Source organism: Sarcophilus harrisii, chromosome 1, assembly GCF_902635505.1.
Source record: "Sarcophilus harrisii chromosome 1, mSarHar1.11, whole genome shotgun sequence".
Taxonomy (NCBI): Eukaryota; Metazoa; Chordata; class Mammalia; order Dasyuromorphia; family Dasyuridae; genus Sarcophilus; species Sarcophilus harrisii.
In genome coordinates this window covers 59,470,675-59,496,015 of record NC_045426.1, presented here as the reverse complement: position 1 = coordinate 59,496,015, position 25,341 = coordinate 59,470,675, and the positions used below count along the sequence as shown (strand labels likewise).

At 37.6% G+C, this 25,341-nt stretch overlaps 1 protein-coding gene across 1 annotated transcript; it reads left to right on the top strand.

The window, feature by feature from the left end:
- The first annotated feature begins 829 nt into the window (after positions 1-829).
- RPN1 (ribophorin I) lies at positions 830-24,249 on the top strand. Its single transcript, XM_031956383.1, has 10 exons — positions 830-1,145; positions 5,309-5,373; positions 10,163-10,469; positions 10,856-11,065; positions 16,856-17,048; positions 17,210-17,309; positions 17,496-17,634; positions 17,895-18,014; positions 22,157-22,402; positions 23,514-24,249. Exons 1-10 carry the CDS (start codon positions 888-890, stop codon positions 23,694-23,696), a joined length of 1,821 nt encoding a protein of 606 aa, XP_031812243.1. The 5' UTR covers positions 830-887; the 3' UTR covers positions 23,697-24,249.
- Positions 24,250-25,341: the final 1,092 nt, after the last annotated feature.

Genomic DNA, 25,341 nt, shown 5'->3' with positions numbered 1-25,341 from the left:
TGGAGCATGGGGCCACATAGTGACGTGATGTTATTGAACAGGACAGGGGAAGAAAGGAGCACGGATTCCAAAATGAGGTTAGCACAAAACCCACAAAAGTTATTAAGGAAATGTTTGTTTGTTTGTTTGTTTAAAGAGATCTCAATTTGAAGTCAGGAAACCTAGGATGAAATCCTGATTTTGCCACCGAGACTATGATGAAATCATTCGAATTTTCCGTGCCTCAATTTCTTTTCAATTACAATTACAATTTACTTACAATTTCAATTACAATTACAAAAGGAATCTTTCTTTTCAATTTCTTAAAAGAGGCTTTTGCTGTACACTCATAATAGCCTTATATAATCTTGAACAAGATTTTACACTTAAACCTTCAGGACCCAAAGAGGGAAGCCCAATTATTGATCCCCATTTTACAGATTTGGAAACTGAGGCACAACTCCTCTGACGCAAAATTCGAACTCAGTCCTGAATGTCTTCAAGTCCAGCATTCTAGACTAATCCTAAATGACCTAAGAAAATTGTCGGACACTCGGCATGGAAGGACTTCTCTAAGCCTTAGTTTCCCCCGTGTATTATGGGGGTAAAGAATATCTGAAGCACCCAACCTATGGGTGGTTCTAAGGAAGGTGTGTAAAAACTTCATAGCAGAGGTTCTTGGTCGGATCTTAGGCTCCGGTTGCCTAGGAGACGAGGTCCTCGGCAGACCCCACCCCGCTTTCCTCCTCCCGTGGGCGGCGCCACGCTGTGACCCCGCCTCCCGTCCAATGAGCGGATCTTTGGGGCGCAAGGAAAACGAAAGAGCAGGGGAAGAGGGTTAGGTCCTGCTCTCGTCTTCTGCGCCTGCGCCCGCGCCTGCGCGTGGACGGTCTGCTCGGTCCGTGGCAATGGAGGCGCCCGCTGCCCGCCTGCTGGTGCTGCTGTGGGCCGTGGGGGCGGCCCACGGGGCAGCCGCTGCCGCCGCCTCGGAGACGCAGCTGGTGAATGAGGATGTGAAGCGCACGGTGGATCTGAGCAGCCACCTGGCCAAGGTGACGGCCGATGTGCTGCTGGCGCACCCGGGCGGCTCGGCCGCGCCCGTCTCCTCCTTCGTGCTGGCCCTGGAGCCCGTGCTCGAGGCGCGGCTGGCCCACCTCGGCGTGCAGGTGAGAGCCGGGGGCGAGCGGGCCGCGCAGCCCATCCCGCGCCCTCCCACCCCCGACAGCTCCCCTCTAGCGGAATCTCCGCCGGCCCCCCCCGCCGGCCGTCCCCCCCCCGCCCCCCCCTCCGCCGGCCGCCGCGAACTTCCGCGTGTGCCGGGCCGGCCTGCCGCTGACTGACACGTAAGCGTAAGGCCGATGCGCGCGGGCTGCAGGCCTGCGCTCGGCCCGCGCCCGGCGGCCGCATCCACGGCCGTGCTGACCCCGGGGCGGCCCGGGCCGCGGGCCGAGAACGTCCGGCCTTGCCCCGAAGGCGCGGGACGGGCTTTGGCCGCGCTCCCCACTTCTCCCCGGGCTCCTTATCCCTGCGGGACCTGACTTTTAGGGCCCTGCCCTCACCCCTGGCCCGCCTCGCGGCCCGTGTGCTTCTCCCGAGACCATCCTTCAGTTTGCACGCTCTCTCCTGTGAGACTGAGCCCCTTGGCTTCCCGAGCTTCCCAATAAAAGTTTATCCACTGGCAGGGAGCTAATAGACTTGGTCTAGTGGTCCTAAAAACTTAGGAACACTTTAAACGGAATACTAAGGAAAGATGTAGCGATCATCATTTTGCAAAACTTTTGCAAAGTATTTTACAAGTTTGGTTTGCAGACCACTTTACAAATAAATTTTTATTCCCACAGTTACTCTGGAAGTGGGAGCTGCTATTATCCATGCTTTACAATGAGGAGCTTAAGTGACTTATCCAAGGTCATTTTAGTAAATTCGAGATCAGATTTGAAATCACAGCCTCCTGACTTAAGTACTAGGGGTCTTTCCAAATGATGGAAGCTGCCTTTTTTTTTAAAATTAACTTTTTTTGAAAAATTTTTAAGCAGCCATTGTTATCAGAGTAGCATTTAGTAAGAGAACTACCTGGACTTCTTTTTAATTGCAGGATAACCTAGTCTCTAATTTACAGACAGATTATATGTTCAGTTGCTTATTATAAAATTGCATTTTATAGTGTGTCTGGCAGCACTGGTATCAGATTTGACTTCTGTATTTTTTTCAGTAAGTGCAGAGTATGGAAGACATGTTTTAAATAAATTTTCGAGCTAAATTTCTCTTCAAGAAAACTGTAGTTTTCTGAAATATAAGCAAAAGTTTTGTTTAAATGGGTACTCATTTCTTTTTATGTGGAAAATAAATTTTTTTTACCAAGTCCAATGCTCATTAAAAATGGCGTTTCATGTATTACAGAAGCAAGTTGTCCAAGAATATATAGCTGAAGGATAGTTGTAAACCACATTTATGTAGTAGAGATTAGTTTTCATTGCTCTATTAGGTCTTCAGGCTTCCTCCTTGTCTTATTCAGAATCTGTAATCTTCTATAACTGTTGTGCAAATCATAGCAAAATTAAAACAGGCTAGCATCATTCTGCACTATGGACATTACTTTTAAAATCTTTTGAATCTCTTAATTTTTACTAATTAAGAAATGAATGTCCAGGAAGATGATTTACTATGCCCATGGTAGTAGAATTGGAATCAGAATTCTGTTCTCTAGACTGCTAGTCCATTGTTACCTAGTATATTTCTCTATCTTCATTATTGCTTTCCCCACATGCTTCACTTGTATATACTGATTTGGTCTTATTTTAATTCCCAGACAGCTGCAGTTTTGGAAAAGAACCCGTGGTTTGCAGGAAATAGGATTCTTTTATTCCCTAATGTGGTACCTTGAGAGGCTGTATTATTTCAATGAGCCTCAGGAACCTTGAAATTATAAAGGCAAGTCAATAAGTATCTAAGTGTCTACTGAGGTACCAGCACAAGCTCTTCTGATACAAGAATCTCTTCCTTCAAGGAATTCCCATTCTAATAGGGCTACAGGCAAGATGTACCTAGAGGTACTAACTGTAAGGAGGACCAAGAAAGATTTCTTGTAGGTAGTGGGATTTTTCCCTGAGAATTGAAGGAAACCCAAAAGTAGAGATGAAGAATAGTGAGAACGCCAGCCATGGGGAACAGCCAGGGAACATGAAAGGAGTCCAGAGATGAAGGGTCTGGTGTCTCATCTCAGCAACAGCAAGATCATAATGATTGGTTGGGCTGAAGAGTGTGGAGAGGAGGAAGATGTACATCTAGAAGACTGGAAAGTTAGGGAGGACCAGATTAGGAAGATTTTTTTTTAAAGCCAAACACAGGATTTCATTTTTGATTCTATAGGCAATAGGCTGTCTTTGGAGTTTATTGAATTGGGAGGGTAGCATGGTCAGACCCATTGGTAACAGTCCTCTGGGCTGCTCCATCATTCCTTGCAACATCACTTAGCCCTAGAGCTCCCACCTCCTCAGTCTTTTGTGCCCTGCAGGATGCCCAGGCCAGCATCTCTTCCTGCTGCACTCCTCTGAACTTAGCCACCATGTCTTCTTCCTGCCCCCTTCAGTTTCCTTTTGTGTATTGTCTTCTTCCATTTAATTGCTCTTTGAGGACAGGGACCATCTTTTTCCCTTTCTTTGTATACTTTGAGTTTAGTACAGTGCCTGGTTCATTCTAGGCTCCTAATAAATGTTTATTGACTGACTTGTGCTGAGAAGATCACTTTGGTAGATGAGTGAAGGGTGGACTAAAGTGACGCTTTGGCTTCAGGCAGGGAGGGCAACCTGCAGGCTACTGCCAGAGTCCAGGTAGGAAGTATAGAGAGGCTGCCCTTGGGTAGTGATGGTGTCACAGGAGAGAGATTCTGTGGATAGATCTGTGTTACAGATCTTGGTAACAGGTTATAGTAGGTGAAGAGTAAAAGGATGATGACCCAAGTTCTTTGTTGCTTTGTGATTCTAAAAGCATAGAATATATGACAATTGTTGCTATTTGGTGTATTATGTGTTGGCATATTTGTTATTACTGTTGAAGAAGCAGAAATGTGTCATCTTCCCAGCATCAACCACTTGTACTCCTGGAACATAAGTGGGATTAAGGTCACAAATGTGAAAAACATTGTTGACCCCAACTATTAATGTTGTTGGCCAACCACATAGATCAAAGGTATGTCATAATTATTTTCCTCTCCCTTTGAATCTAGTAGGATTTGAAATAATCTCACAAAAATCAACATCTTTTCTATGTACCAATTACCAAAGCAGAAGAGGATAATAGAAAGAAAAATCCCACTCAAAGAATTACAAAATGCATAAATTGTTTGGGAATCAAATATCTCAGAGCATGTTTAGTACTTCTATATAGATACAGTTCAGAATACTTCTTAAAGAACAAGAAGTAACTGCAGGGATATTCAGTACTTGTGGTTAGGCTGTGCTAGTAGGAAATCACAAGATCACCTATATGAATTTATAGATGTAGTGCTATACCAGTCAGATGAACAAGGGGATACTTTATAAGTAGACACAATAATAAAATTTGGAGGAACAAAAATAAAAGGAGAACAGCACTTCTAGACCTTGTACTACTATTTTAATAACAAATTGAGTGTTCAACTGATTGTAGAAAGGCTGAATCATTTGGGATATGTAAAGGAGAAATGTGGAAAGTCATGAGACATGTGTTCAAATATCACCCAATAGGTAGAGTACTTAAATTGTCTGGGTTTGTTTATTCATCTGTCAGAAGAAGGATTTGAATCCTGTAATGTGTCCAGCCCTTTCCAGCTCTAAAACCAGGTTATTTAACACTGACCAAAGGGAACAGCTGTGGGAAGAACTCAAACAGGGAAAAGCTTTATGAAGTAATATGAATAGATACAACAAAGTCAAAAGGACAATATACATAATTTTTGCAGTTGTGTAAATGAATTTTTAATGCCAATAGGGATTTTAAAAATTGAAGACTGTTGCTATAAATGCATAAAGCATACATCCATCATAAAACTGGACATTTCATAGAGTTAAGTTTATGTGTGTCACAAGTTCTAGTCAATTTTTGTTTTACTTGAGAATGTTTCACATTGTGGAGGGTTTAGTTTTCAAGCATGTAAAGAGTTTCCATAAAGTCACAATTTATCATTGGTCATTTCATCCACCTTAGTAAAAGTGATGTGACTGTCCCCTCCAGAAAAGCTCTTTTGCAGATTGGTGGTAGTTATTCTTGAAGTTTATAAGTCAAATGAAAATGGATTCAAAATTTGTGATCAATAAAAGCATAAGAAATAACTCTGTATCTTCTGTTACAGTTAAAGGGAGAAGAAGAGGAAGAAAATCATTTGGAAGTACGAGAAATAAAGCTTAAAGGAAAAAGGTAAACATTCTGATTACTATTTATTAAGTTTTATTTATCACCAGCTTCTTAAATTTCTATATTCATCTCCATATTTCCTGGGTCCACTTAGTACAGGGTTTTGTGATTTTTTTTTTTTTCTTTTGGAATTGCTGCTATTTTCACATTGTTGTCTTCTTAAGAGTTTACATCTTGGTCTTCCCTGCCACTGATGTAGCTCTTTTGTATGCTCCCCCTTACTCTGGGTGTTGGGGAAGCTCCAGAAAGACCTCTACCCATGGGGTTACAGACCTCTCTTGCCAAGGTCTTAACTTTTCATAGGCCAGAAAAATAGCTCACCGTAACATTTTGTGGGCTCTGTTGCCCCTAAATGTGATGTAAGGGAATATAGAGAGAATTCGGCCAGGTGGCTCTCTCATATACTATTTTTTCTGTTTTCCTCGACCAGGTCTTTGTCAACCTCTTATTCCCCTTTTACTCTTGCACATGAGCTGTTAACTTGAGTTGGAGGAAGTCAGGAGCTTGTGCTAATTGGGTCCACTAAAAATGTACGGTGTTGAATTTCTGTTGGTCCCTCATCACGGCAAGGCAGTCTTGCTGCTCTCCTTGACAGGTCGGTCACTCTCCTGGCAGTTTCTCTTTTTAAGGTTTTGGTGACACTGATTCCTTTTTCTTCTCTCCCACTTGTTTGACCACTCCTGAGTCTCCTTACTGAGCCCCAAATTGTGGGTGTCCCCTGAAGCTTTATCCTGGGTGCTTTTTTTCTTTTCTCTATACTGGCTCCCTTGGGCTCAGTTATTTCTTTGCAGAAGATTCTCAGATCTCTATGTATATCTAGCTCTAATCTTGTACTTCCAAATGCCTCTTAGAAACTTTCTAATTGAATATCCTATAAGAATCTCATACTCAGTATGTTCCAACAGAGCTTATGATTTCCCCTCACCTTCTCCTCATCCAGACGTCCCTGTTACTTTGGGGGACAGCTCCCACTCTCCCTGGTTCTAAGTCTCTGTCCTCTGACTCCCCACTGTCATTCATCTTGCTTAGCTGCTCTTCTGCCAGGGTTTTTCTTATCACTTCATATACATACCCGCAGGAGGCCTTTTCAGTTCCCTCCAGTGACTTTGGCCTTCCACAGTTACCTTCCTTCTATTTTTATGCATCATCTATGTACTTAACTGTTCATATGTTGTTTGCCTCCTTGGGGGCTGAGTAGTGAGTGTTATTCTGCTGTTTTCCTCTGTGTCCTGAAACTTAACATTGTGCCTGGCACACAGTAGGCATTTAATAAATGTTTGTTAATTGATTGGGCACTAATCTGGCCTCTGCCCTGTCCCCACACCAACAAGTCACTTTGGAGCTCTCTAAGACTCTGAGTTGTCTGAAGTTCTTTACAGGATGCTTCCCACACCCATGAGGTCACAGGTCACAAAAGGTTTTCATTTTTTCATCACCTTGTGAGGAAGATGGGATGGATATCTCTACTGAGGAAATCAAGGTGCAGTTTGGCAGTTTGGTGAAGCTACTTCTGTAGTGACATTGTTAGTATATACAGGCCCTGGTAGGCTTTCATATTCCAAATCCTTTGTTCTCGCATTACAGCATACGGCTTTTGTTAGAAAATCTCTATCATTTGTTGATTTGTATAAACCAATAAGAAGAGAATTATTTTTCCTTTGTTTTTTAAAATCTGAAGTTACACTACCCTGTAATTTTTAAAAATATTATTTTATTCTCCCTCCACCCCATTATATATGCCTTTTTTAGAATTTTTATTTTATCTTATTTTAGGTGAGGCAGTTGGGGTTAAGTGACTTGCTCAGGGCCACACAGCTAGTAAGTATTAGGGAATTGAGACCAGATTTGAACTCAGGTTTTCCTGACTCCAAAGACTATGATTTATCCATAAAGCCATTTAGCTGCCCCACATCACTTATGTAATTTTTAATTAAGTTTTGTTATTTTCTCATATTTTATTCTTAACTGGTTGGCCATTTAGCTGCCCCACACCACTCTGTAATTTTTAATTAAGTTTTGTTATTTTCTCATATTTTATTCTTAACTGGTTGGCTGGCCAGAAATTAATTATACTTATAAACAAATGAGGGTTTTTTTTTAAGTGAAAAGAAAACAAGTCCAGATAATAATTATGCTTTGGTGACATCTGTAATGATCAAGGAGTTATAAGAAAAGTTTTATTTCTTTCACAACTCTGTTCTATATCTCTGTTATTTCTTTGTTTCTATATTAGTCATCTATGTCTCCACAAATTATAGATGAGATTTCCATGCTTTTTTGTTTAGTTAATTTTTTGTTTGTTTGTTTGTTTGTTTGTTAAGTCTTTGTTGTCATCTTATTTTTTTAGCAGAATTTTCTCTAGCATCCCTTCCCCTTATCCTGGAGAACCATCCCATGTAACAAGTAATACTTAAAAATTTTTTTTTAGTAAATCTGATAAGTCCTTTGATAAAAGTCTGAAATGATTTTGGTGTATTCCACTTGTGAGCCTCTCACCTCTGCATGGGGCTGTGTTGGTGGGGTGTCTTTTTCTATTTTGTTTTTGAAATCATACTTTTTTTTTTTTTTAAATTTTTGTACCTTTTTCACTTTTGATTTTTTTGTGATTCTCTTTACGTTGTTGTAGCCTTGTATATGTTGTTTCTTGGCTCTGCTTAATTTCCTCTTATCAATTCATATACAACTTGCTTCTCTCTAATCATCATGTTTTTCAGTCTTACAAAAGTCATTCCATTAAATTCATGAATTACAATTTGTTTAAACATTTTTCAATAGATGGACATTATCCTTGTCACAAAAATTATTGCCGTAGAAATAGTTTCCTAATGCTAGATTTCAAAATTTTCTTTTTAGAACGTTTCTGTCATTAGATCTCCAGCTTCATTGTTTGGACTTCTTGGCAGAAAATATTACATGGCATCATGTAGGCCCTTTGGAATGCCCTCTCCTTTTTGGCTAGTTATTTCCCTGTGCTGTTTTCTTTTTTTTTTTCCCTCTCCCCTTTAGGGGATTTTGAAGAGAGGGAGGAGGAGCATAGTGGCAAATTATCTCCCCTACTGCCGTGGGCCAGTGAAAAATAACATATGTTTATATTTTTTATTTATATTATATACTTTATTTTTATTTATATATTGTATATATTTATGAATTATTTGTAATTCTTATTATAATCCTTATCAGAGAAATTTTGATATAAAAGTTTCCTTTAACCTGGATGCATTAATGTTATCATTGTAGAAGCTTTTCACTTTCAAATAATCAGAGTTATCCATCTTGTCTTTTATAATTGCCTCTATCTTTTGCTTGGTTAAGAATACATCTCCTGACTTGTGACTGTGAGAGACATATGATCTGTTTTTCATTTAATTTTTTAATAGTGTGATCTTTAATATTAAAAACATCTATTTTTGAATGTATTGTAGAATATGGCATAAGATGGTCTAAGCATAATTTCTGCAAGTCTTTCTAGTTTTCTCAGCAGTTTTTACCAGAGCAATTTTCCCTTGGGTAATTTATATTTTTCACTTTTTCATACACAGGTATACGTCATATCCAAAGATCACACAAACTAAATTTGGAGGGATGTACTGTCAGATTGTCTGCAACATTATGTGTGGACTTCTTAATACTACAACTGTTAAAAAAAAAATTATAGTTTATTATTTTTTCAATTAGCAAAAATCTGCCTTTTTTCCCTCCAACTCCAGGCTCTGCACCTCTCCTTTTTGTAACGTGTAGTCAGACAAAACAGTTTTCCCTAGCCATGTCTAAAAATGTGAGTTCTTATAATATTGGACATATAAGAAATGTATAATATTATTATAATATATCTTATTCTTCACCTTTCTCTTTGGAGGTGGGTAGTGTGTTTCATAATTAGTCCTCTGGAATCATGAGTTACCAGGATGAGGAGAGGCCAAATTTTTCAGTGCTGTTTTGTCTTTACCATCTTATCATCGTTGTGCATGTTATTTTTCTGGTTCTGTTCACTTTACTCTCTATCAGGTCATAGAAAAACAACTTTCAGGCTTCATTGATGACTTACATTTCCAAGGGGATACATATATCATGTCCCTGCATTTATTTGTCCCGTATGATTGTTTGTTCTTGCTTAACTCGTATGTCTCTCAATTCCCTCATTGGACTTTAAAGCTTCTACATGATTTTCATCTTTTCATCGGGAAGGTTTGAAAGTTCTATGCTTCATTAAAGGCCTTTTTTCCCTCATGTAGAATTACACTCAGTTTTACTAGGTAAGTTATTCTTGACTCTTAAGTCTGTATCATCTAGTACATGGAATACTGGACCAGCAGTCAGGAAGTCCTGAGTTTGAATCTGGTCTTAAGACAGTTCCCAGCTGTGTGACCTTGAGCAAATCATTTAACTTGTGTTTGCATTAATTTCCTCATCTGTAAAAGGTACAGCAGTAGCACTTGCCTCCCAGGGTTGTTGTTAGGCTCGAATAAACTCGTATTTATAAAGGACCCAGCTCAGTGCCTGGCATGGAATAACAGTCCTATAATGCCAGCTGCTTTCATCATCATCACTTCTGGAATATTGTTTTCTAAACATTCCTATAGAGATAGTGATGACTGCTACAGCATGTGTGATTCTGACTGGACATTCTGTAAGCTCATCTTCTAAATTATAAGGAGGTTGCAATCTGTGTAGGTGGAATCAGTGCCTACAGTGATAAAATTAGGTCTTGGGAAGATCTTTGCTTTAAAGTGGGCCTGCATCTGAATTGCTGGAGCTTTTATGTGCTTTATTCCTTTCTCTATTTCTTCTGCAGTGGGAAATTATTCACGGCAAAACTTCCATATTCCCTAGCTGGAGGTGCCAAGATTCGAGTGGTCATTGAAACAGTCTTCACTCATGCTCTGCAACCATATCCTACCCAGATCACCCAGTCAGAAAAGCAGTTTGTGGTTTTTGAGGGGAACCATTATTTCTATTCACCTTACCCAACCAAGACACAGACCATGCGTGTGAAGCTGGCTTCTCGAAATGTCGAGAGCTATACCAAGCTTGGCAATCCTACCCGCTCTGAGGACGTGCTGGACTATGGCCCCTTCAAAGACATTCCTCCCTTCAGTCAGGTAAGCTTTCTAAGCCTAGATCTGCCTCAGAGATAACTTAGCGGCTGACCACTAGCACTTACTCAGCTGCCATTTTACAAATATCTCATTTTCTTCTCACAATAACTCTACAGTTAAATGCTTGCCCAGGGTCACACAGCCAGTAAGTGTCAGGCTGGATTTGAACTTTATTGTTTGTGCCTCCAGGTCCATAAACAGTGTTCTACCAGCTGCCTGATAATAGAACTTATTGTTTGCTGCACAGTGTAATATAAGGTTCGATGCTAAGCACCCTGAAGGCTACAAAGAATAACAAAATGCTGATTGCATTCAGACTTTTGAAATATCAAATCTTCCTTATCCCTTTTACTTAAAATTAAAGGTATTTGTTTTTCTTTCTCTAACAGGATCCTTTTAAAGTGCATTATGAGAACAACAGCCCTTTCTTGACCATCACTAGCATGACCCGGGTCATTGAAGTCTCTCACTGGGGCAATATTGCTGTAGAGGAAACAGTTGACTTAAAACATACTGGTGCTGTCCTTAAAGGGCCCTTTTCTCGTTATGACTATCAGAGACAGGCAGACAGTGGGATTTCCTCCATCAGGTCTTTCAAGGTGAGTTGCTACTTCTGAACTTTGAGGAAGATATTCTTGCTGTTTAGTTTGTCTTTTTTTCTTCTGAGTCTCAGCTAAATACCTAACTATGGTGGTTTAGTTGGTTGGTGAATTAATGCAAGATGAATATGATGGTGGAGGATAAAGGAGGCTTTAATACTAATAGAAAGGTTCCTTTATGTGAAGGAGATCTTGCAGTATTCAGATCCCTGAAAAGGAAGTATAAAGAATGAGCAGAATGAAAGATCCTGCTGGAAAGGAGGCTTGGTGGGGCAGAGGTATAGGGACTGATTGACTGGGTGAACTTAATAGCTTGGTTAAATGGTACACTATGAAATATGAATGTTCTTGAGCATATTTTATTCCTGATGTCAGCACTGAATCTTCTAGATCATGTTTTATTTTACTATTTTTGTCATTCATTATTTGGTACCTATATTCAGAATTTTCAGACTAAAACTTACTTTTGCTAAAAGTTATAATTGAAAAATGTGTTGATGTCCTTTAGTTTGCTTCATAGGGGAGTGTCTGTGTTTTTAATTCTTGTTTTCCACTAAAAATTATTTTTGCTGTCCTTTTTGATATATTTATTTCTATCTATCTATCTATCTATCTATCTATATATATCTATATCCCCTTAGCCCAATAAAAAAAAAAAAAAAACATTAAAAGGGGGGGAGGGAGAAGTGTAACAAAAGCAACCATTACACTTATACTCTATGACTGTATGTGTAGTATTTCTTACCCAAATCCCTCAGCTCTACAATGAAGGAAGGGAGGTTAGTATGTTTTTGACTTAATGTTAGCCAAGCCATCCCTCAGGAGACATTCAGTTTTCCCACATTTTCCCTAATTCTGAGTATTTAGCCTGTCATCCTGCCAGGTGGACAGCTGAAACTTTTCAGAAAGGTACCTTTCTTAGAGATAAGTAGTTTGGTGGGTCTGCCTAGATTGAGAAATGGAATTGGATTGTTTAAGTTTGTGCGATCACTTAGAAACCTTTGCTAGGTTCTGGGGCTGAATAGAGCTTAAAATTCCTGAAGAAGAGGAGGAATTTCTTTCTTTCTTCTTCTTTTTTTTTTTTTTTTTTTAGATTTTTATTTTATTTATGTTATTTTTATTATGATATAGAAAAGGCAGTATGTTATAGTGGTTAAAGAGAAGTATTTAGAGTCACAGAGACCTGAGTTCAGGTCCTTTCTCTGATAAATAAAATACTGTAAGACCTTGGAAAAGTTACAATTTCTTAATATCCCAGACCACTTTTTAGCTACAAGATGCTGATCTGCATTAGCTGATAAAGTTCTTTGTCCAGAGATTCCCGTACTAATGAACTCATAGATCCAGTAAAAAACAACCAACCACACTCATCTGTGTATCCACATGCACAATCACATTTATTTATGTGTATATACAATCTATGTGTACTTGCACATATGCAAGCATGTCTCTGTACACATACACATTGTGATATACATATGTATTTGTGTATATGCATGTGTGAACATGCATATACAGATTACATATATATACTGCATGTGTGCACAGAGGAGGAATTTCTTAATGTTCCTATTGTTTTGCTGTGCTCTCTTTAATGTAACTCTACTTGCAGATTGATAAGTTTAAAGGGAAGTTTTAATATTAGCACAGTGCTTGGAACATAGTAGGCACTTGAATGTTTATTGGTTTATTGACAAATGCCTGAGCTTTTGTATGAGGTTTTCAGAGTCTAATCTGTGGCATTTTTTTCTAAATACAACTTCTTTGTAGACAGATCTTGTCATTCAGTGTCACTCAGACCCTAAAGAAATTGCATATGTTCAAACTCTTGATTGTGATTCCCCTTTCACAGAATTCTTTTGGCAATTATTTACCCAATCCTGGATATGTTGTTTATTATCAGACTGGGAATACCTTGAGAGCTAGGATTATCTTGTTTGTGTCTCTAGTGCTTACTACAGTGCTTTTTCATTTCTTTGCTGAAGATATGGAATATGTAAATATTTGTCCAAGCATCTGGATACAAAGATTGTATCCAGACAATACAATCCAGTCCCTGTCTTCCAAAGATAACTATTAAGACCTTAATCCAGTGAAAACCTCAGTATAACCCCCCCTCAAAAAAATAAAAAAAGACTAACCATTGGCTTATTTATTTCAAGCATTATTCTTTATGCAAATCTCTTGATTTCTTTGAACCTCGGGTCACTTGGACTAGGTGACTGCTTAGGTGCTTGATAGCTCTCAAATTCTGTGGGATTCTTTGATTGCACTAGAATATTGCTATACCCATCATCAGAAATTCTGTGTGCTGCAGCATTTATTTCCATCATTAAGTTCTCAATCTGTTCCTTTTTTGTGGGAAATAAACTTAACTAGCAGTATAATCACCTTCCTTTTATCTTGACTGTATCTGCAGTTACATATTGTGTAGATTCAGTATAGATTTTTCAGTGATAAAAAGTGGTTGATAACATTTTTTCTGTTACAGCCTTTCATTTTATTTAAAGATTGTACTTGGATACTCAAAAATAGCAGTTCATTTGAAAATATGTTGGGGGTCTTAGTGGACTTAAAATGCCATCAACAATGTGATGTGGTGTCCAGGAAAAAGACCTGATTGGACATTAAATGTCATAAGAGGCATAGTCAGTGGCAAGAGTTTATTAGACATTTTTTAATGTTCTAGGCCCAATTTTAGTATATAGAACAAGAGCAGGTGATACCCTGGTCAGACCATTGGTAAGACTATTTCTTCTGATTATCCATGTTTTAGGAAGGGCATTGATCAAGCAGAGAGTATGTGGAGCAGGATCCTTGGTTAAGTGAGAATTTGTGAGGATGCTGTATGAGGACCAGGTATGGGATTGGGGCTACCTTTTCTGTAGAAGAGACAGTGTGAGTGGAGAGGAAAAGGCTGTCACATAGAGTATGTTAGCAGAAACGGAAATAGGTACAAGTTGCAAAAAATTATCAAGAAAAATTTTCTAGCAGTTAGAGCTGTCCAGAAGTAAAATGGCCACCTCAAGTAGGTGTGTGGTTCTATTGTATTAAAATCTTCAAGGAGAGTCTGGATAGATGACTGTTTGTTGGCCAAATTGCTTGGGATTAGGTGATCTCTGCTACCTAACTTGAGAGATTTTTTTGACATCTCTTTGATTTCACAAAGAATGTCTTATAATAATAGATTATTTTGATTCTGGGTACTTTTAAGATCCTCAACTATTAGTTTATTTTCTTTTGTAAGTGTTTAATTGATATCTTTTGTTTCTTATCCCAAGTATCTCTCTCCCTCTCCCTCCAAGAGTCAGCCCGTGTGACATAGTATTTCTTGGAGAGAGAGAAAAATCAGCACAACTGATAAGACATATTGAAAAAGTACAATATATGCAATATTTAACATATATGGACCTCCTACCTCCAAAGAAATGGATTAAAGGTGTCTTTTCATATCTCTTCATTTGAATTTTGTTTTATCATTTTTGTTACATTCACTTTTGATTTTTTTTTTTTTTTGGTGTGTCATTGATTTTTCATTTTTGCAGTCATTGTGTATATTGATTTCTTGCCTCTGCTTACTTCAGTCTTTATCAGTTCATATAGATCTTTCCATATTTTGCTGTGTTCATCAAATTCATCCTTTCTTACACAGTAATATTCCATTGCATTCATGTATCACAGTTTATTTAGAAATTCTCCAATTGGTGGACAATTGTTTCCAATTCTTAGCTATCATAAAAGTGTTGCAATAAATATTTTAGAGTATCTAGAAACATTTTTCTTATCAGTAGCTTTCTTGGGGCAAAAGCCAAAGGGTATAGACATTTTCACTTTTTTTTTTTAAAGAGTATTTCCAAATTGCTTTGCAAAAAGATTGTATCCTTTCCCAGCTCCACCAATAATGTGTTAGTGTACCTAAACTCCTCCAACATTGACTATTGTCATTTTTTGTCATTTTTCCAGGGTGTGAGGTATGAGGCATTTTTCTTATTAGTGATTTGGAACGTTTTTCCCCCAATGTAGTTGTGAATACTTTGCGGTTCTTTTGAGAACTATTAATATCCCTTGGTCATTTTGGGAAGAGAAAGAGGGGAAGGCTGTTTTATATAGTATATACATACTAACCTCCCTTCCTTCATTGTAGAGCTGAGGGATTTTGGGTGTGAAATACTACACATACAGTCATAGAGTGTAAGTGTAATGGTTGCTTTTGTTACACTTCTCCCTCCCCCCCTTTTAATTTTTTTTTTTTAATTAGGCTAAGGGGATATATATATAGATATATAGATATAGATATAGATATAGATATAGATATAGATAGATAGAAAGAAATATATCAAAAAGGACAGCAAAAATAATTTTTAGTGGAAAACAAGAATTAATATAAATTTAATAATTGAGACACTAACCCATTATCAGAGAAATTTGATACAAAGGTTTTTTTCCCTGTTTAATCTTCTGTCTTTGCAGAAGCTTTTCAGTTTCATGTTATCAAAGTTATTCATGTCATGTTTTTAGGTGCTTTTTTATAAAGAACTTTATTTTACTACTTTTCAACATGATTCTGGTTTTTAACTTTTTTTCTTCTTTTTATAGATAGTAAAAAACTACTGTTTATATAAGTCTTTCACTTTGTTTTAAAAACAATTCCATTGCATAGTTTTGGTTTTTTTTTTTGTGCTTTAGATTTTATTTAAAACTTTTTTTTCAGTAATATTTTATTTTTCTAAATACATGTAAAGATAGTTTTCAACATTCATTTTTGTAAGATTGTGTCCTAAATTTTTCTCCCTCTTTTTCTTATCTTCCCCCTTCCCAAGACAGCAAGCAATCTGATTTGAGTTAAACATGTCTATTGCAAATAGAAAATAATTTTGGGGGAAATAATTTGATTATCAGTATGTCTCGGTGAGAACATTTTACTCATAAAATATCACTCAAATATTAAGAAATGTTCTATAGTTATCCTTCTACCCCTCATAGTTATTTCCTCTGAGGATCTTAATGGTATGTAGTCATGGGACAGAGTAATCAAACAAGTATTGTGACAGGTGGCATATACAAGTTTGATTCCAAGGCCCAAAGCACTGGTTGACTATAAATCCAAGTGTCTTGAGTCTCCCTCTAAAGTAGACAGTAAATCAAAATGTTTTTAGTAGGGTAACTTGTTAGAGTTTACTAATTTATTTCCATATTGTTTTTGTTTAGATATGCATGTATATGTATATAATTTGCCACTTATAATTTTTTAGCTTCTGCCTTCCTATCATCTTCCAAATAAAGCTTAAACTTCTTTGCCTGACATTTAAGGCTCTCTGTAATCTGATCCCGTCTGCTTTCTTAGGCCTATCTGATATTATTCCTTATATAAGTTCTATAAATTTTAGCCAAATTTATTATTAATCTCTATCTTTTGAACATATCTTCCCTTTCCTGCCTTTGTTCATCGTCTTCCTTTTGCTTATACTCCTCTCTGTACCAGTGAAGATTAAAGCCCAATTCAGATGCTGCTTCCTCAGTGATTTTTCTATATTTATACTTATAAGTAATAGTTTTTCTTATGTAGCACTTTTCTTCTTCTCCCTTACTTATTCATATTTCCTTGTATTATTTTGCAGGTTTCTACTTTATTTCCTTACTAGTCTGCAGCTTCAGGTATAATAGGTCTAGTTTCCCTCCAAGCCAAAAAATTACTTTCCCCCAAATAAATGCTTAATTAATATTTGTGTGAATAAAGAACAGAACAAGGTTTAGGTCCAGGGTTTTAAGGGACTTTCTTTTCTCTTGCAGACCATACTCCCTGCTGCTGCTCAGGATGTTTATTATAGGGATGAAATTGGAAATGTTTCCACCAGCCACCTTCTTATCTTGGATGATTCTGTGGAGATGGAAATCCGTCCCCGTTTTCCACTCTTTGGTGGATGGAAGACCCATTACATTATTGGCTACAATCTTCCAAGCTATGAGTACCTTTATAATCTAGGTCAGTGGTAATTTGTCAAGGGGAAGCCTGTGTTTGGCTTTATTCTTGAATGGTCTGTCCACCTTACTTAATTCTCTTGTGGTAGATTCTACTTGGTAATATTGTGGTGAATCTTTGTGTCTAGTTAAGAGAGTCAGGACTGTGATTCTTTGATCTTCCAGGTGACCAGTATGCCTTGAAGATGAGGTTTGTGGACCATGTATTTGACGAACAAGTGACAGATTCTTTGACAGTGAAGATCATACTTCCAGAAGGGGCTAAGTGAGTATGGCTGTTGATCATCTTTCTCATGTACTTTAGTTTTCCTTTCTGACTCCTTCCAGAACCTGAAATGAAGTCCCCTTGAACATTGTGTAAGTTAGAGATAACCTCCTAAGCACCTTATATATAAGCAGCTTGGACTGAATGTTACTGGTAGTTGAAAGCAGTCTCTTCTCTACTTCCCAGGAACATCCAAGTAGACAGTCCTTATGAGATCAGCAGAGCCCCAGATGAGTTACACTACACCTACCTGGATACGTTTGGCCGCACAGTGATTGTCGCCCACAAGAACAACTTGGTGGAGCAGCACATCCAGGACATTGTGGTGGGTGGCGAGCTCTCCTCCTGGTCCCCTTCACACTCTTTTACTGACTCTTGGTTGCAGAGTAGGGGCTCTGGTAGAGCTATATTGAGCTGAGGCTGTGGTTGTAGCTGGTGGTGAGGAGCTGGCCTCTTAGAGATGGGGCTTTGTGCCTGATGAATGTCTTTATTTTTTTTTTTTTTTCCTTTAAAGATTGGGAATCTTTCTGAAAGGCCTCAGATCTGTTACTCATAGTAATAGCCCTTCTCTATTTCTCCTCTCAGGTACATTACACATTCAACAAGATCCTCATGTTGCAGGAACCTCTGTTGGTCGTTGCAGCCTTTTATATCTTGTTCTTCACAGTAATCATCTATGTGAGGCTTGACTTTTCCATCACAAAGGTATGTCACTTTCTTCTTAGAAGGTGAGAGATGAAACCCAGAAGCTCCACCAATCCACACAGATTTTTTTTTTTTAACACATCCTATCCCATTTAAAAAAAACTCAATTGATCCATCATAATTTAAATCTTTATATAGTGAGGTTTTATTCTTTTCCTGATCTAATTGTATGCCTTATAGAGCACACTCTTGTGGTCAAACTTGGAATCTACATAGTTCAGAATGTGAATAGTTAAGAAGCCATTTTGAAAACAGATACTGTTTTGAGTCCTGTTGGAAGTCAATCTGTGGAGATTCTTTGAGAGATGCATATCCTGATCAATTCTGATGGATATGGCTCTTTCCAATGGTGAAATGATTCAGATCAGTTCCAATAATCTTGTGATGAAGAGAGCCATCTACACCCAGAGAGAGGCCTGTGGGAACTGAATGAGGATCACAATATAGCATTTTCACTCTTTTTGTTGTTGTTTGCTTACATTTTGTTTTCTTTCTCAATTTTTTTTTCCATCTTGATCTGATTTTTCTTGCGTAGCAAGATAACTGTATAAATATGTATTCGTATATTGGATTTAACATATATTTTAATATATTTAATATATATTGGATTACCTGCCATCTAGAGGAAAGAGTGGGAGGAAGGAAGAGAAAATTTGGAACACAAGGTTTTTCAAGGGTCTGTGTTGGAAAGTTACCCATGCAAATGTTTTGTAAATAGAAAGCTTTAATTAAAGAAAAAAGAGAGATGCATATCCTGAAGTGGGTCACCTTTGTTTCAATGTGCACTTGATATTAGTCACATTGTTTTTATTTTAAAATTTGTTTTAATTAAAGCTTTATCCTTTTTTTTTTTTTGAATCTTTTTTTTATTATTATAGCTTTTTATTTACAAGATATATGCATGGGTAATTTTTCAGCATTGACCCTTGCAAAACCTTTTGTTCCAACTTTTCCCCTTCTTCTCCCACGCCTTCCCCCAGATGGCAGGTTGACCAATACATGTTAAATATGTCAGAGTATAAGTTAAATACAATATATGTATACTTGTCCATACAGTTATTTTGCTATACAAAAAGAATTGGACTTGGAAATGATATACAATTAGTTTGTGAAGGAAATCAGAAATGCAGGTAAACAAAAATAGAGGGATTGGGAATTCTATGTAGTGATTCATAGTCATCTCCCAGAGTTCTTTCTCTGGGTATAGCTGGTTCAATTCATTACTGCTCCATTGTAATTGATTTGGTCCATCAGAATCAATCATCATATAGTATTGTTGTTGAAGTATATAATGCTGTCCTGGTCCTGCTCATTTCTCTCAGCATCAGTTCGTGTAAATCTCTCCAGGCCTTTCTGAAATCATCCTGCTGGTCATTTCTTACAAGAACAATAATATTCCATAATATTCATATACCACAATTTATTCAGCCATTCTCCAGTTGATGGGCATCCACTCAGTTTCCAGTTTCTGGCCACTACAAGAGGGCTGCCACAAACATTCTTGCACATACAGGTCCCTTTCCCTTCTTTAAGATCTCTTTGAGATATAAGCCCAGTAGAAACATTGCTGGACCAAGGGTATGCACAGTTTGATAACTTTTTGAGCATAGTTCCAAATTGCTCTCCAGAATGGCTGGATGTGTTCACAATGCCACCAACAATGTATCAGTGTCCCAGTTTTCCCATATCCCCTCCAACATTCCACATTATCTTTTCCTGACATTCTAGCCAATCTTACAGGTATGTAGTGGTATCTCAGAGTTGTCTTAATTAGCATTTCTCTGATTAATAATGACTTGGAGCATCTTTTCAGATGGCTAGAAATAGTTTCAATTTCTTTGAGAATTGTCTGTTCATATCCTTTGACCATTTATCAAGTGGAGAATGGCTTGATTTCTTATAAATGAGTCAATTCTCTATATATTTTGGAAATGAGGCCTTTATCAGAACCTTAGACTGTAAAAATGTTTCCCCAGTTTATTGTTAAAGCTTTATTTTCAAAACATGCATGGATAATTTTTCAACATTGATTTTTGCATAACCTTGTGTTCCAAATTTACTCTTCCTTCCCCCCACTCCCTCCCCTAGATGGCAGGTAATCCAATATATGTTATATGTGTTAAAACACAAGTTACATTGATTCTAAATGACCTATAGGAGATTTTATAATTGGTTATGAGGGGAAAACATCAGATGTTTGCAGAGAATTTATTTAGGATCTTTTGGAACCTGGAAAAAATTACTCTCCCTTCTTTTGAGGGGAATATTTTAAAAACTGGCATCAGTTTTCTTGTCTCTAAAGTACTTCATTAGTATTACATACTAATAAACTTTCTTAATTCTATTTTGATTTAGTCTGCCATATTCAATTTCATTTTCCATTGTTCCATATTCTTAGTATATTTTCTTTTGTTTCCTCTTTCATTGTTTTATTTATTTTCTTATAACTTTTATTTCATCTTAATTTCTCGGGTCACTTCAATTTCTTTTAATGAGTAGCAATATTAAATCATTGTTCCAGAGGGATTTTGATTTGATTGTTTTTAACCTTATCCCCTTTTTATCTGTTAATCAATAAGATAGCTATTTCCTATAATCACAGTTGAGATTTGGTCTGTAAGTAACTACACATGCATATTTTCAGTTATTCTTTTTGTGAAATTCTGTAATATTCTATGGAACATCATATGAACTTTTTTTTTTTAATACACACAAAATTAGTTTTCAACATTCACCCTTGCAAAACCTTGTGTTCCAATTTTTTCTACTTTCCCCCATTCCCTTCCCCTAGACAGCAAATAATTTAACATATATTAAGCATGTCTAATTCTTCTATACATATTTCCATTTGTCATTTTGCATAAGAAAAATCATATCAAAAAGGAAAAAAACATGAGAAGAGGGGGAAGAAAGCAAGCAAGCAACAAGAAAAAAGGGGAAAATATGTGATTCACATTCTGTCCCCATAGTCCTCTCTTTGGGTGTAGATGGCTCTCTTCATCACATCATCATTGGACTTGGCCTGAATCATCTCATTGCTGAAAAGAGCCACATCCATTATATTTGATCATCATATAATCTTGTTGTTTCTGTGTACAATACAATGTTTTCTTGGTTTTATTCAGTTCATGTAAGTCTCTCTAGACCTCTCTGAAATCATCCTGATCATTTCTTACAGAACAATAATGTTCTATAACATTGATGTGTACTGTAATCTATTCAGCCATTCTCCAACTGATGGGCATCCACTCAGTTCCTTATACTACAAAAAGGGCTGCTATAAACATTTTTGTACATGTGGGTCCTTTTCCTTTTTTTTTGATCTCTTTGTGATACAGACCTAATAGAAACATTATTGGATCAAGGGGTATGCAGTTTGATAGCCCTTTGGGCATATAGTTCCAAATTATTTTCCAGAATGGTTGGATCAGTTAACAATTCCACCAACAATGTTTTAGTGTCCCAGTTTTCCCACATTTTGCATTTCATAATGTTCTTTAGTTCTTCTTTGGACATAATTCTTTTCTTTTCCACAGATCTGAGAGATAAATTATTCCTTGTTCTCCTAATTTGCTTATATTATCACCTTATATGTCTCAATCATGAACCCATTTTGATCTTATCTTGGTATAAGGTGTTAGGTGTTGGTCAGTGCCAAGTTTCTGTTGTACTATTTTCCAGTTCCCAGCAGTTTTTGTTAAATAGAGTCATAGGAACATCTTTATGTTGTTTTTGGATAAGTGCATTAGTGACTTGTGAGCGATGATGACGTTAGGGCGTGTGTGAGTAGCCAGATATAATGCTGGAAGAGGACCACCCTGTTTTGTATATGATTGGTTAGTCATGTGATGCAAAACAAGTGAAAGTCCAAAATCTTCTCAGTAAGACCATACTTCAGTGAAGGGTAGCTCTTTTCCACTGTTACAATTTTCAGATTTCTTCTCTGTTATTGGATTCTTAGTGGGAAGGGGATTTCCTGGAAGTTGAAATGTTCTTGGGGGCAAATATTTCTTTATGACTTTATAGAAATAGTTTTTATTTTTCAGATAGCTGTAATTCTGAATGCTTATTTGTGGAACCAAGGTCAAGATGAACTTGACTTTCTTAACCTTTTAAAATGCAGGTGTGTCTTCCCTTTGTAGGATCCAGCTGCTGAAGCCAGGATGAAGGTGGCTTGCATCACTGAACAGGTTTTGACTCTGGTCAACAAGAGATTAGGCTTGTACCGTCACTTTGATGAAGCTGTCAACAAGTACAAGCAGTCACGTGATGTGTCCACCCTTAACAGTGGCAAGAAGACCTTGGAAATGGAGCATAAGTCCTTGACTAATGAGATTGCATCTCTGCAGTCCAGATTGAAGACTGAGGGCTCAGATCTTTGTGACAAAGTAAGACATGTGGGCAGTTCTCTCCTGTTCATAGGTGTGGCCTTGAGGAATATTCCTGGTGACTATTTCCCAAGTTTTTTGGTATTTAAAATGCAGCACAGCCATGACAGCATCCATAACTGTACTCCATTCTTAAAAGAATCATCTAAAAGCAAGTGGGATACCAGCACATTTGGGAGAAATGCAAGCCATGGCATTTTAAGAGTTCTCAGGTGATATTAATCAGGATCATGGAAATTGAAGTTTTTGGTGTTTGTATTTTAGAAAAAGTATCTAAAGATTATTAGAAACATTCTTGTCAGCTACCATGTAGTCATGTAATAATATATGTCTTTAGTAGAAACCTGTCAGATGTTTTAAATACTGTGTGCTTAGCATGATGCTAAGTATTGGAAACACTGCGCTGAATGTTTCCTGAAAAGAGTTTTCTTCCTAGGTACAACTTCAAGATTAGGCTTTTTAAAAATTTTTAACTAAATTTGCTGGCCTATCATAGACATTCATGTTGAAAGGTGTCCCTACACTTAAAATTCGAGAGCTATGGGAACTGGAATGGAGAATTTGTGTCATACCTATGCATGTATCCTCACACTGTTCTTTTCCTCATCTATAAAATGGAGAAAATATTTAATTTATAAGAATGCTCCACCCAAATTATATTACACCATAAGTTAGATAAGAGTGCTGAGCTTGGAGTTAGGAAGGTCTGAGTTCAAATCTCAATTCAGAAACTGTGTGATCCCGGTCAAGTCACTTAATCCCTGTCTGCCTGTTTCCTTGGTTGTAAAATACTAAAAGCACCTACTTCACAAAGTAATGAGATAATATTTATAAATCACTTTGCAGAATAATATTTGTCAAAAGCTTTGTAGGTTACAAAGTAGTGTGCAAATGTAAGTTTTTAAGGAAAGCAATTTGGAAGTGTTAGTGCAAATGTGGGAAATAAATACCTTCATGAGGATGAAAATGATAATATATCAAAGGAAACCAGGCATCATTTTTTTTTTCTTGATGCATTAGACATTAGGAATCCTAAGCCATGTTAACTGAATAGGAGTCCTGCTTTTGTCTTGACCTCTCTAATGTGTATTCTTCCTCTTGCCTTTTTCAGGTTAGCGATGTCCAGAAACTAGACAGTCAGGTGAAAGATCTTGTGCTGAAATCATCATTGGAGGCAGAACGGCTGGTGGCAGGAAAGCTCAAGAAAGATGCCTATATTGAGAATGAGAAGACCCTCTCCAGCAGACGCCAGGAGCTGGTCACCAAAATTGACAACATCCTTGATGCTCTGTAACCTCCAGCATTGCCTTAGGTACCTCGTTGCTGCAAGAGCAGAGTGCTGGGCTAGACCCTCTAAGCTCAGAGCAGCCATGCCTTTGGGGCAATGTGTGAGAAGTTAGGAATGTTGGAAAGGATGAGGATTGTCAAATTTTGCAAGTGTTGTATGGGTTTGTAAACATTGGTTCCTGACTCCTTGTTATTGTTTCTAGGAAGAGTCAGGTCAGACTGAAGAGAACTAGGAGTCTTGCTCTTCCAAGAATCTTTCCTGTATTTGTTTAAATAAAATACACACATTTCGTATTTTGAGGAAAGGAATCTGAGTTTGTATTATTTTACTTCTCTCATTCAGCAGATACTTATTAAATGCCTGTTATGTGCAAAGCCCTCTGCTGAGTGTTTGGGAATGTGTAAAGCTAAGGCCTAGGATTATACTTGGAATTTTTTAAAACACTTTGATCTGTGCCCTCCTAGCTTTAGATGTTTGGGAGTTTTGTTTTGGGTTTTTTTTTTTTTTAATTTGTGTGAGACCAAACTGAATAAACCAGGGACTGTGAATGTTTACTAAATTGTCTTGTTTCTTGTTCTGAACTTTGAATTGAAAAAACATCTTAAACTCCCCAGTGTTGAATAGTATGGATGGAATAGGGGAGAAAGGGAAGAGATTTTTCATAGTACGAGCTTTATAGAAGTATAAAAATTTGCTATTCATTGCCTTTAGAAAGCTCCTCTCTCCTTGCCCTCCTCTGCCTTTCTCATTCCTAATACATATCCTGAGTAAATCTTTGGGCAGCCACTTATGACTCTACCTCAGTGAATGGGAGCAGAGGGCAGAGGGAAGCCAGAACTGCTAGTGTAGAATAATGAAACTGAAAAGAGATGGTGTAGTAATGGGAACCTCCTCATTATTATAAATTGACAACTAAGTGGTTGGCTGTCTGATAGGTAGGGGCTTGTGGGGATGATCATTGATCCACCTTCTCTTGTGTGTTCTTAAATCTACATTTGCTTAGAGCATGGTGAGAAATAACCAGGCTAGATTAGATTCGAATTGATTTCATCTGCTCATCTAGTAGTAGCATAATCATATTGAGATAATAGCATTCCAGCCTCTGGTTTGTTGTATGCAACCTAAAAAAATTGCTGGGCTGTCCAACTCACAACTAAACCTGGAGTGATTTAAGGATAAACAACCTGTTAGTAGTAACTGATCAACTAATGTGTATTATTATAAAGGGCTTTGATTATGTGTCCTTTAATTCTGATCTCTACTTATTCTTCACTTCTCTTTTAATCTTGTTTTCCCTCTCCCCTTTTGATTGACTTTTTCCATATCTTAACTCACCCATGCATGGCTTTAACCAGTTGTAGTTCCCTTATTTTGAAAAGCAAGTGAACCTAATGTTTTAGATTTTTCTTCAGGATAAAATATGTCCTAAAAAGTGTAGAACTTTTGCCCCAATCATCAGTCCATAAAGAGTTAGGGGGTGGGAGAATGGACTAGAGCAACCTTCAGGAGGAGCCATCCTTGCCACTCCCTAGCTACTATCAGAGGAGTAAGCTCAAGAGCCCCAGGAAATCAGTGTCCCAGACCCAGCCACCTAAACTCCAGTGCAGTCCCCCACCAACTACTGCCTTAGTCATATCCTTCTGAACCTTAT